General features: G+C 39.9%; 1 protein-coding gene across 1 annotated transcript in view; it reads left to right on the top strand.

The window, feature by feature from the left end:
- SEC62 (SEC62 homolog, preprotein translocation factor) overlaps positions 1-12,868 on the top strand; it is a 16,654-nt gene continuing 3,786 nt past the window's right edge. Inside the window, exons 1-5 of the mRNA XM_039556745.1 lie at positions 1-96; positions 7,984-8,092; positions 8,473-8,578; positions 9,594-9,804; positions 11,507-11,599. Of these exons, the coding sequence (XP_039412679.1) occupies positions 61-96; positions 7,984-8,092; positions 8,473-8,578; positions 9,594-9,804; positions 11,507-11,599 (555 nt within the window). The 5' untranslated portion in view covers positions 1-60. The remainder of the gene's footprint in view (positions 97-7,983; positions 8,093-8,472; positions 8,579-9,593; positions 9,805-11,506; positions 11,600-12,868) is intronic.

The following is a 12,868-nucleotide window of genomic DNA, read 5'->3' on the forward strand; positions in this document are numbered from 1 at the left end:
GCCTCTCGCGAGGCCGCCGCCCGCCCCGCGCGCGTCACCGGCGGAGCGGACGGGGACAACATGGCGGAGCGGCGGCGGCATAGGAAGCGCGTCCAGGTACCCGAGACTCCCCCTTCTCCATCCCTCCCTCCCCGCCCAGCGGCTCTCCCTCCGCGTCTTCAGAGCGGCTTCCCCCGCGGCGTTCCCGCTCGACGCTGTTGCGAGGCGGCGGCTGCGGGCGGCCCGCGGTGAGGGAGGAGAGTACCCCGGTCTCGGGGCACCGGGAGCCCCTCAGGCCGGGGCGGGAGCCCGGGCTGGCAGGTTTCCCTCAGAATTTTCTAGCAAAGTGGTAAACGCTGTGAGAACAGAGCGGGGGAGCTCAGGTAGGAGCGTTTCGGGGCTGAGGGGCGGCCGGCGGGGCCCCTCGGCACATTAGAGGCGCCCCCGCTTCATCCCCATGGGCTCTGCGCCCTCAGAAGTTCTTCATCTCTCCATGACCAAAAAATGAGATTTGGAGCTGTTCCCTATTTTTAATCGCCGTGTTACACTCAGAATCTTCCCAGTTATCAGTGTCGAACAATAGCTTAGTGTGGGTAACACCAAAACACCCGGGAGCTGCACCTTCACCCAGCCTGTCCGGCCCAGGGATCGTAAGCAAAAAACGTGGGACAGATGGTAAAAGCATCTTAAAAGCAAATGTGTCCCAACCAGGAAATGATGCGGGAAGGGAAGGAAATTTGTGTCTGGAGCACATAAACAAACAGGCACTCCTAAAAATAGACCTAATCAGCTTTGAGGTCGTGTTAAAATGTAGTGATAATTGTGTGGTGGCACTGAGAGGCAAACTGAGGGCTGCTTCGGTGTTTTCATTTACCTGGGAGTCTGATAGGCCAGGGCGCAATTTTTACAGGGAGTTTTACAGAGTTTTTTGTGCGTGTTTTGGGCGTACTTGCAGTATCAGTGACCATAACACTCGTTACTGTTATGTGTTATCAACACTCAGCCTAAATAGTGTTTGTTTGGGGCTTATTACTGTACTGTAAGAGCAGATAATATTCACGAGAGAGATCACAGAGCCATTCAACAATGCATGCTTCATATGTCACCCTTTTGCTTGGTTGCCCTCTCTCCTTTCTCATCCTTCCCTTTCCCAGCCCACTTTCCCTTCCCCCAGGAAGATGGAGATCTGCCTGTACTTGTAAAGGTTCCTTTTATTTCCCCTGTAATTCAAATTAGCGAGGCAGGGGGAGAAATGCAAGGAGTAATTAATCAAAATCTTGTTGAACGAGCCCTGTCCATCACAGCGTTCAATGAGTTATTGTAAAACATCGCAGAATTATTCTCTTTTTAAGATTTTTATAGGTTGTCCTTTTCTAAGGATGATGATAGCTCAATAAAGCATCCATCAAACCAAATTTAAATGTAATTTAGTGTTTGTATAACACCCAAGGCTGTGGTCTTGCAGGCAGTTAAGCACATACTGAATTTCCAGGCTGTTAGCAGTAAAAGTATTTCCCAGATCATTAGTAATTAAATCGATATCTGGGTTTTAACACTTAAGGTTGTGGCCTAAATTTGTGACATAATTATGTAAATAAATGTGTATCTTCATACGTTCCCAGTGTAGGTCAACAACAATGGGAAGACAAGACAGTGAACAAAGAATACTGGTGAATGCTCAAGGGGTGATCTTAATTGGTCAGTGGATAAAACAACTCATATTTTTCTTGGTAGTTGGTTTTGGGTTTCGTTTTTCTTAAGCTTTTTGAACTTTACTGGCATATTTGCAGTATGATTATCACGTTTTCAGGCTCATGCTGCAAGTGTCTTCTTTTAAAATGAAGTGTGGGATTTTTATTCATAGGTGCTTCAAGTGTTTCAGCAGTGTGTACTTAATTTAAGGTGATATTGGCCCCATAAAGAGATTATTTATTGCACTGCATGCAAGTCTGACATCTGAATACCCTGCTGTCATTAAACAGAGCTGTATTTCTTGACAGGAGTGAGGTTCCTGGGAGAAGTTGGCATAGTTAGCTGTGGAATAGGCTGATGTAATGGAGTTCAATTAGAAAAACACGGGCACAGAACCTGGGTTTGGAATGAATTTTACAGGATTTCATGCCTGCCATCAAGATTAGAACTGTGGTAGTTAGGTCAGAAAGCTAGACGTGAGAAAAGGCTCAAAAAATAGTTCAAAGTTCTGTGTAGCCTACTCTGTGTTTCCCGTTGGAAGCAGTCACAGGAAGGATGTGTTTTATGGAATGCATTTTCATCAAAAGACACGTTGCCCAATGTGTGTTGCATAGCTTAGACTCTTCCTCTGAAAGTTGCAGAAGTTGCAAAAATTTTAACTTCAGAAGTTTGAACAAAGATATTTTAGAGGTAAAATTCTCTTAAGTGTCATTCCTGATGGTAATTTAACTGTAATCAACACGGAGATTAATTCAGACATGCAGTAGTGAAAGGCGGCTGGTCTGTAGGATGCAGATTGCTTACCCAGTGGCTCCCATGTGATTCAGATGTCTGAAATCAAGAATGCTTGCTGTGTATAAAGGATTTACTGAAAGAAAAACAACATATGTTGTCTAATGGCTAGTTTAAGCTTTTTATTTTAGACAAAATACAGCTCAAAAGATGGGAGATAGCTTTGAATGCCTGTTACTCCAGCAACCTGATCAAAGCTATTTCATGTCTTGGAGCTGTATTTTTTTCCATATTGTGTCCTGAAATATTCACTTAACCACAAAATGTTGAGCATTGGTTCCTTTGACAAGCGTTGGGCCGGGTAACACGTGGCACTGTGCTGGCAGCTCTGCAGTTTGACTGTTAAATAGGCATTACGTTTTCATTACCTTGGCTGTGTTCCACGTGCGCAGTTTTAGTCTGCCCGTGTCAGGTTTTGGGCTGATCTTTGCGTTAGGATTAACAGCACTTGCGTCGCCCCTTGGTGCTGTGTCCTGCACTCCAGAAATGTTAATGCACGTGAATACTGCTCCTAAAACCAGAGAAAACAGCTTCTGGGCAGTTTGGGTGTCAATGTCTCACTGCAAATTGATGGCTGAGGTGGCATCAGCGCCATTAATGACAGGTACTTTCCTTGTTGACTTTTTTCCTTTGATTCAACCTCTGAGATTCTCCTGATGAAGGACATCTACTAATCATTAACTGTTGTAGCCTACAGTTGTGTCCTGTCATGATTTGGGTTCTGCTGCAAGGAAAATGCAACAACTGGATTGCTGCTCCTGTGCTGCAGTTGTGTGTGAATGACTCTGAAAAGGATCTGCAGAAAGGGCAATGGAATGGTTTTCCAATAATGCATATTGTAGTCCAGATTGCCCATTTGGCTTTATTTTCTTCATAAATTGTAGTAAAGATGAGTGGGATGATAACTAGGGAGAATGGTTAAATTACATCTTCGAAAGCTGAGTGGTATCAGCTCATAGAGGAGGAAGAAACAAAGATCAAGGGGGCAAAAAAAAAGTAGAAAAATGGGAATTAAAAGTAGCAGCCTGAGTTGTCATTAAAACAAGAATCAGTTTTGGAAATCTTGAGTTACATTTTTGGAGGTGGGAAGGGAAAAAGTCAAAACAGCTGGCCTGGGGTTGGAAGGGGACTGAAGCTGGCACGTTTCGGCTTCAAAATACTGTACATTGCTCCTTGGATCTGTTTTAGAACCCTGTATGTTTACAGCTTTTGCTCAAAAAAATTAGCAGTGGTTGAAAAGAAAGAGGGAAGAAAAGAGATACTTTTGTTTTCATAGGATACGTACTGCACTGAAAATCATCTGCTGATCTTTTTCTGTGAAGAAAAGTTAATGTTTTGTGGCCAGCACATGGCCATGGTAATCCAGAAGAACTGGTTTCTCCACATGGCTCTGCCAGAGTTTCTTTTAAGAGACCTGGGGCAGTCCTTATACTGGTCATCAGTGCAGAAGCTGGGCAAGTTTATGTTTGTTAGTCACTGAAGAAAATAGAGATGGAGTCCTAAGAGCAAGTCCTAACACCCTGGTGTGTTTGTTTCCCCCCAACCCACTCCAATCATGCCAATTTGTGTGCTTTTTCTTTATCAATGGCATGCTGGTTTCTTTTAGGCAAAGTACAAATATCTCAGCATCACCCATTCCCCTGCCACAGAACATCCACTCTGAGGTCCTGACAGTCAACAGGGAAGGGGAAAAGATAATCCTGCAGTTCAGCCCAAGCTGTGATGTGCTCAGCACTTTCAGAGAAGAGAAGAGGAGGCTAATGCAGTTGTGGTGTCTTCATAATGAGAAGTGTGTGGAATGGAACCTGGGCTGACAGAGTGTCATTTTTGATGTAGCCTCTCAGCTTGAAAAACAGGCGCCACATGATAAATGTGCTTAAATTTTTCCTTTCCTTATCTGAAAACTGTGTAAACTATTAGGCTTCAGCAGTCTGCTTTGAGTCATGGTGTTCTGAAAATCTAAGAGCAAAGAAATCAACTAGATACTTGTTTCATTGAAATAAAAGAATTTTGATGACCCCTTTGAAACAGAGGAGCATAAATCCTTGTAATGCATTTGTCTGCACACAGAATAACTTGTTTTGCTTGTGACACTCATCATTTACTCTCTTCTGATTTTCCAGAAGCCCTGTATGTTACCAGGTTGTGGAAGGAAATTGTCCTGTCTTGGGTCGTACTTGTCTTCTTGCAGCTGTGATGCAAACAGGGAATAAAATGAGTGCAGTTTTCAAACCAGAAATGTGCTTTGCCCTTTTGTCATCCATTAAGTGTTCCAGGAGTAGGAAAACCTGAATAAATCATGCTTGGGTAGAGCTGAGGGGGAGAAGGAAGCTCATGAGCACACTGGTTTCAATAGCTCCGTTCAGATGTTATTTGTGATGTGTTCAGGTCCCTCTGGTGCTGCAGTCCCAGCTGGGGGTTGAATTAACTGGGAACTACATCCATGTATTGAAGTCCAGAAAGAACTGTGCTGTACTTTGATTTGGGAGGTAATGGTAAATTTGATGAGGATTTTCCCTTAACTTCAGTGGGTCTGGAAGGTCCCTGGGTTTGAAAAATCTCAATGTCCTTTTATAAATTCATACAGGGCAGGATTGTGATTGAGAATTATTCTTAAAAATTTAAAATGTCTTTGCATTTCTAGCAAGTCACTAGGCTGAGCACTACTTTTCCTGTCAGTAGGTGGAGTTCTTCTGTCTAGACAAGTAAGAAATTTGGTTTGATTTTATTTTTAACGGCCAGAGTTTGTAAGTTACCAGGGATTGTAAATCTCTAAATTTTACATGCTGTCTAGTGACAGCATGCATTTTTCAGTATACAAAACTAAAGTAGATCTAAGAGTCTAAAACAAAATATAGAGCAGAAATATTTGGCACTACCCTATTTTTTCATTATTTTATAATAGTTTAATCATAGAATTTTAACATTCTACAGCATTCTAGAAATAGATTACACAAGATCTTGAATCTTTCTGTCCTTCCTATAAAAGCAAACTTTAAATAGCAGGAAATTTTCATACTCTTCTTAAGACTTTGTTACTTGGTTTAAAGCTTTGTAGTTTTTCAGAACTATCCCTCGATTAATTTGTATAATCTTTTCCTAAATGTCTAAGGAGGCTTCAGGTGCCTGGGTTTAGGCTATTTTTACAGCTGAACACAAAATTTGACTGAACTGCAACTTCTGAAAGTTGTGCCCAGGGTAATGAACTTGCCAGTACTTTTGTTGAAATCATTTATTGATGGAATATAATGCTATTTTCTGTCAGTCATCTATTTTCATATTTTATCAGAAGCCTGGCTCTGCAAACAAAGGGATGAAAATAGGATGAAAAACGGGAATTAAATCGCAGAGGACGCTTTCTCAGAATGAGCTCAGTTAAACTGTGGCAGTCTCACTCACAGGGAAGCTTTTTTTGTTTGGGCTGTTATGAAACTATCCCTCGTGGACAAAGCAATAGAGAGAAAGGAGCAATAAAAAAATCTCCTGGTGCCAGCCCCTGCCTGTGTAGTGCATCACATGACCCAGCAGGATCATAAATATTTTAGGAAGAAAGGGAAACCACCTTAGCAGAGGAATTAACACTAATGTGAATATCTGCAGCTTCTCTGACTGTTTTACTGTCTGTGCTGTGAAGAACATTTGCCCTGTGAGTTGTTCCAAATTTCATTTGCTGATAGGAATGCCTAGAAAAGCAGCGTTTCACACACAGCTGCTGCCTGCACTCCCCAGTTTCCTGGTGCCTTAGCCCATGTGGTAATGATGGGACGCAGTCACTCGTTTTATTTCAGTGCATTGGAGCTCCTTTTGTTGCTGTTAAATTACTCTGGTACCAAGTTTGGTGGTTTAGTTTGATTTGCAGTTACTGGTACAACTGTACTGTATGAGAGGACCTGAAACCACCAAACATAAATTGTGTGCATACACGCACTGTCAGGGAATAGTTTCTTTATCTGATGTTCAATACGGATTTTTAAAATTTAAAAATAAAAAAAAGGATTGACCAGGCAGAAGGAGGTAATATCCATTTGAGGCCCGTTAGGATCATCTGGCCTAACTTGGGCACATGTTTTTGAAACTAACTGGTGAGTGAGCATATTTCTGCTTTCATATGGAGGATTTAGACTTTTTTAAAAAGTCTCAGAACTAACAACTATGGAGTCTTGTGGTCACTTGGATACCTTGTGTCTGTATTATTCTCTTCAAAATTCTCAGATAGGAAAAGCGACAGTCTCCTCTAGGATACTCATTAACCAGTTGGTTTTGAAAGTTAGCTGTTCAAACTGTTGAAAATTAACAACTCTTACCATCTGAAGCTTTTGTTCTGGTGTAACCACATCTATTTGACCTTGCATTTCCATTTAACATGCTGCTTGTGAGATTATGATTATACATCTTAAAAGCAGTAATGGAGCTTGTATATGTCTATTGACCTTTAGGAAAATTAGGTCTTTAAATAGACTCTGAAACTTTTATTCCTGTAAATGACCAATCTGGTTTGTGGCTTATATAATCTGTTTCTTCAGGCAGCATGAGAGGAACAGGTACAGAAAAGGCCCTGCAGTGTGGAAAGCTATCCCAGTGTTTCTGTGTTACTGATCCACAAGTAGCAGGGGGGGTTGGAGAATTAAACCTTATGGAAAAGAATTTTGAGGAAGTTAGCATAAGTCAGTTTAATATCCCAACCTGTGGTTTTTTCAGATACGTTATTGTGAAGCAGGAGCATTAGAAAGTTCTTCCATTCCCTTTTTGCAAATATTAGATCTTAATTTTACATACCTGAAAATGCCCATCTCCATCCTTCTGCCTTACACATCTCAGAGTTCTGTTACCTCTCTGCAAGGTGGTAAAAGCACAGAATTTCTGAATGTGTGCAGACTAAGGGCTCCCTGTCAATAAAACACTGGTTTTGATGTTCATATTTAATCCTGCTTTGCTTTTATCCTGATGTTCTACTCTGTAGATTGGAAGAATCTCCTCAAGGGTACTCTAAAGTCTCATTCTGTAGTCATGCAGCAGCAAAGAACTTTTCTAGCCAAATCTTTCAGCTTCTTTTCAACATGGTTTTCTCCTTTTCATGTGAAATCTGGGCTGTTCTGTGTTCCATTAGAGTGCGTACAGTGCTGTCATTTCATACACACTCATTCCTCACTCTGTTTTTTCTTTATTCCCAGCTTCACAACGGTTTCCCTCCCAGCTCTGTGCCTTAAGCAGCTTCCCATGTGCTGCTTTCCTCTTAGGTCTTCCTTTAGTTTGCTCTTTCTACATATCTGCTAAAGGAGTTTGTACTCCTTACCTTCAGTTCATCTGACTTAAGATTTCCTGCTTTTTGCTTCATGTAGACAAGAAAGTTCTCAGAAAAAATGACTTGACCTATTTTCACATCCTTTATATTTTATTTGTTATTTATATATTGCTGTGAAATAATGAAGACTTTGCAATACCTGGTTTTTAAAGCCCAAATGAGTGATTTTCTTATATGTTTAAAACTGTATTAATAATTTTTGACTTTTCCCACTGTAGGAAGTTGGTGAGCCATTCAAGGAGGAGAAGGCTGTTGCTAAATACTTGCGATTCAACTGTCCAACAAAATCCACCAACATGATGGGCCACAGAGTTGATTATTTTATTGGTAGGGTTGCTTTTAACTAGAGAATTAAGGTTTCTTCAAATATTGTACTTGGAGGGTGGGAGAGGCTGTTTTATTTTTATTAATAGTACTTTATCTAATAAGTACTGATCTTAGAGTTTGGTTTTGAAAACTTATCAAAGTATTAGGAAGTCACAAAATGAATTTCACTAGCCTGGAGTAAATGCAATAAACTTTACACTCAGTGATTTAAAGGTGTGTTTTGTCAAGAGGAATATTTTTCAGAATATTGAGTAGTCTTACTTGAAAGATTGAAAGGATGTGGAACATCATCAGAACAGACTGGTCATTGTGGTTCAAGGAACATAGACTAAATGTTGAAAATAATTTTAATACACTTTAAATTCCATTTTTTCTTCTAGCCTCAAAAGCTGTGGATTGCCTCCTGGATTCTAAATGGGCAAAGGCCAAGAAAGGGGAGGAGGCTCTCTTTACAACCCGAGAGTCTGTAGTTGATTACTGCAACAGGTATGACCCAGGCTACTTCATCAGTGTCATTAATGACTGTAGTTGTCCAGACATCATAGTTATTTAAGAATCAATGTAACTTGGGCTTTGTGCATCCTAAAACTTCAGTGGTTGTTTGTATGCAAAAATAATGATTGTATTTTTATTGCTGTGTTTGAGTGTGAAAATGGTGTCGTTTTATTATTTTTGTTCCCAAAACTCTCTCAGGCTTTCACTGTACTGCTTGGGGCAGCAAGATGAACCAAATGAATTTCTGGAATTTTGACAATATTTGAAGTTAGTAGGGTCAGAGCTCTCAAATCTCTCTGTCCTTGCTGTCTGAGGAGCAGGATTCTGTACTGCTCTTCCTGTTGGGAATTCAGCTGTGCTCCTTTCAAGGATGTTTCTTGTTGGTGACGACCTTAAGAATACCAAGTACTACATCCTGGTGCCCTGCTGGCCCTGCATTTTTATCTTTATATCTACATACATATATAAATAATATATGCACTTGCAGTAAGGTCTGTTTGTAGCTGACAGAAAGGGAATACTTGCATATGTACTATAGTTTTAACAGAGCGGTTCTGTTCATCGTGCATCACTTACCAATGATCTTGATGAGCTCTATGTCCACTTCCTTATTTTGGCTATGAAATACGTTGACATGAACTTGAAAATAATTATTGCAGAAATTGCATTAATGGGAAAGATAATTGAATGGATCTGGTGGCTTTCTGCATCCTACATCTTGTGTGTTCATTTATATCTGCAAAATGCTGCCACAGAAAAGTACAGTTTTTACCCAGTTTTGAACAGATGAACCAAAAAAAGCAATGCAACAGGCAAGATACGAGATAATTAGGTCTGGTGTATGTAGCTGTAAATAGAGCAGATGATGGTGACCTTGCCTTTCAGTCATGCTGGTCATGATTATGTTAGAGAGATGATCTAGAATGGTGTCTAATAACATAATTGAGTGTAAATGTTGTTCTCACAGCTGCACTTAAATGAATCATTTAACTTCTTTTGTTTTAAGACTCCTGAAAAAACAGTTCTTTCATCGAGCATTGAAAGTGATGAAAATGAAACCTGACAAGGATACAAAGAAAGAAAAGGAAAAAGGAAAGGCTGAAAGTGGGAAAGAAGAGGAGAAAAAGAGCAAGAAGGAAAGTGGCAAAGATGAAAAAACTAAGAAGGAGAAAGAAAAGGAAAAGAAAAAGGATGGTGAAAAAGATGAGTGTAAGAAGGTAAGTACTCTGTGTGTGTAAGAGAAGAGACAAACCTGTAACAAATACATCGACTGATTTTTAAGATTGCACTGGCTGAAACATTGGTTATTCTAAAATATGCCTTGCTTTTTTTTCCTGCTTTCATCTCTGAAATATGCTGGATTTTTTTGTTACCTTTTCAATTCTTATTTTGGTCTAGATCAAAAAAGAGGCTTCAGTTGGCCTTTATGTACCTCGTCATCTTTTAATGTGGGCTGAGTTAATCAAAACCTGTTTCTCTCCAGTGGCAGCAGGCAGGGAGGCTGTGTACATCAGTTACCATGGAATAACACATGTGCATGTGACCAAACATCCAAACCAGTGCAGCTGCATGAGTGAAGCACAAACAGTTTTTCGGTGTTTGGTAACAAGAATGTTTGGAATGTCACATTTGGTGTGTGGGGCCTGTAACTGGCTGTGGAACAGCAGCCGTGTTGTGTCACAGCTCCGTGACTGAGCTGCATCCTGCCTCCTTTCACTTATCTCCAAGTTTAAACTACTACTGCTGTATGGGTTTTAATGTAAGTTTGTTTTCACTCCTGATTGGTTTTATTACTTACTTATTATTAGCAGAAGAGAATTTCTAAATTAAAATGTTGGGAAACTGCAGGAGAAACTTGATGAGTGAATATGGTGTTTCTTCTATACACAGTGGTCTGAATCAGTGAGAGTTAGTAGGATAGTGCTCCAAAGTTATTCCCGTTCAGGCATTCCTAAGTGAAACAATGGCACATCTAGTGAGAGTTATAGTCTGTCTACAAAGGTTTGGGTGTCAGAAGAAACCTAAATGGCAAATAAAAGAATTATAAACAGAACATTCCCATTGCAGTCCCAACACAGTGTAAGATTACCCAACTCTTGAGGTACTGCAAAATGCTGAGTATGAAAGTAACAAACTCCTCCAATCCACTGTCATCAGGGGAGGTGCATTATTAAATGTATGTTAATTTTTAAACTAATCATTATTTATTGAACAGATATTTAGTGGATTATATAAGCCAGTGGGTAGGAACTTGAATGAAACACAGGACCAAAATCACAAAGTTAATTTCTCACAACGAAATAAGCAGAGAGAAGGAAACAGGAGACAGAAGAGGAAGCACAAGATCCAAAAAGAGATTGAGGAGGACAAAGAATAAATGGGCAGAAACTGATTCTGCCAGGATGCCCGTTTGGTAAATACTGCACTTAAATAACAAATAATTCTAACAAAGTCAGTGATGGTGAAGTGTTGTTCCCTGTTCATGATCCCTGTACAGACTTCTGTTAGTATCAGCCCAGCTTTGCTAGGCATTTGACAGCACAGTGTAATCCTGAAGTCATAGTCTAGTCCTTAGACACTAACTAAGAAATTTCTATTTGCTTACAATTTTCCTTGATTTTTGAGGTACCCAGTTGGTAATAAATACGAACAGGAGGAAATAAAGTATCTTTACTTAAAAAAAAATGTGTGAACATGATCTTAAGTTTGTGAAAAGTTATCAGATTAAATATATTAACAGATACTATAAATTAAATAAAAATATATCATAAAAATAATATACAATATTAAATATAGAAATTTTAAAATCTTAATTTTTTGTAATTTATATATATAATTATTTGCATATGTATTTTTTTATATATTATAATTTATACATATAATATATTAGATATAGATAAAACACTTGTTTGTCCTCAGGATGACACCCCAGGAACACCCAAGAAAAAAGAAACTAAGAGGAAATTTAAACTTGAGCCACATGAAGACCAAGTTTTCTTGGATGGAAATGAGGTAAGATTTATAGGTGCTTTTCAACTTTGGGTGTCACCATGCTATTGTCAGACAATAGCTTAATTTACTAGATTTCTGCAAACTCCTTCGTGACATGTTGAAAGAAAAATTAATGGCAGTGTGCTGTCTGATCGTAAAACCAGATTTTCAGATATTTGCAAGGAGGTTAAAGACAGGTAAATATAGGACAGTAACTTCAAAAAAATCCCAAAGAAAACTTCCTTACCAGTAGTTGAGGTGTTGGTGGCCATGAGGTGAAATGTTTGTCTTCAGGGTGGATTCAGGGGCTGGTGGGGACAGGAAGGTGGGGACAGGAGGGTGGGACAGAAACTCCTGAGGTTCCTCCAGCTCAATTTATCCCATAGCCACTGCCATGCCAAAGTTGTTCTAAACCAAACAAGCCTTCCAGGACACCGTGTTCAGTTGCAGGAGGGGAAGTAAAAAATACCTGCATGGCTTTGTGATCCGAGCAGACAGGTGACCCTTTGGCATTCCTGAATGCTCATCCTGGCTTTAGCACTGAATTTAGCACTTAAATTCTTCTCTCTGCTTTGCTGTTCTGGAAGACAAAGAATTTAATTATTTACCAGCTCTGTAATGTACAGAGTCACATTTGTGTTTCTTAAGTTTGGGATAAGTGGTAAGTTTTACTGTGCTGTGCTGTGTGGCTGTACTGGAATCTCCCCCAGGATTCTTGTATTCCTTTGGTTATAAAATATACATGGCAGCAAATTCTGTAAATAAATCACTTGTGCAGAAAATGTGCTTCCTATTTGTATCTTGATTTTACCTTTCTCAGTTCTTCTACATGTGCTTTGCTCTGTTTCATCCCATCTCATGTGGAATCACACCCAGCTCTGATCCTCCCTGTCGTCTTTACATGAAGTGCGCATTCCAAATGAGGCTGCAGACAATATTTGCAATATCACAGTATTTACTGCTTGTCTTAACATCACTTACTCCTCTGGTTATTAATGAGCTGACATTTTTTAACAACTGCAACTCACAAGAGCTTTTTTTAAGTAGTTGCTAATTTACAGCCAGTCCTTGTGTATTTGCCTTAGAGCTGGGTTTTTCCCTTTTCTTCATTATTTTGCACTTAGAAACACTGGATATCCCCCACTTATTGCTCAGTCACCATCTTCAGCTTGCTTGGGCTCACAGAGCAGCCGACTGGCAGCAGCTACACCTGAATACAGCCAACTTTGGCATCCTGTGAGAAGCAGAGTGTTAAATATTTATTGCATCACACAGAATCACTGCTGCCTC

The sequence above is a fragment of the Corvus cornix genome, chromosome 9 (assembly GCF_000738735.6).
Source record: "Corvus cornix cornix isolate S_Up_H32 chromosome 9, ASM73873v5, whole genome shotgun sequence".
Lineage (NCBI taxonomy): Eukaryota > Metazoa > Chordata > Aves > Passeriformes > Corvidae > Corvus > Corvus cornix.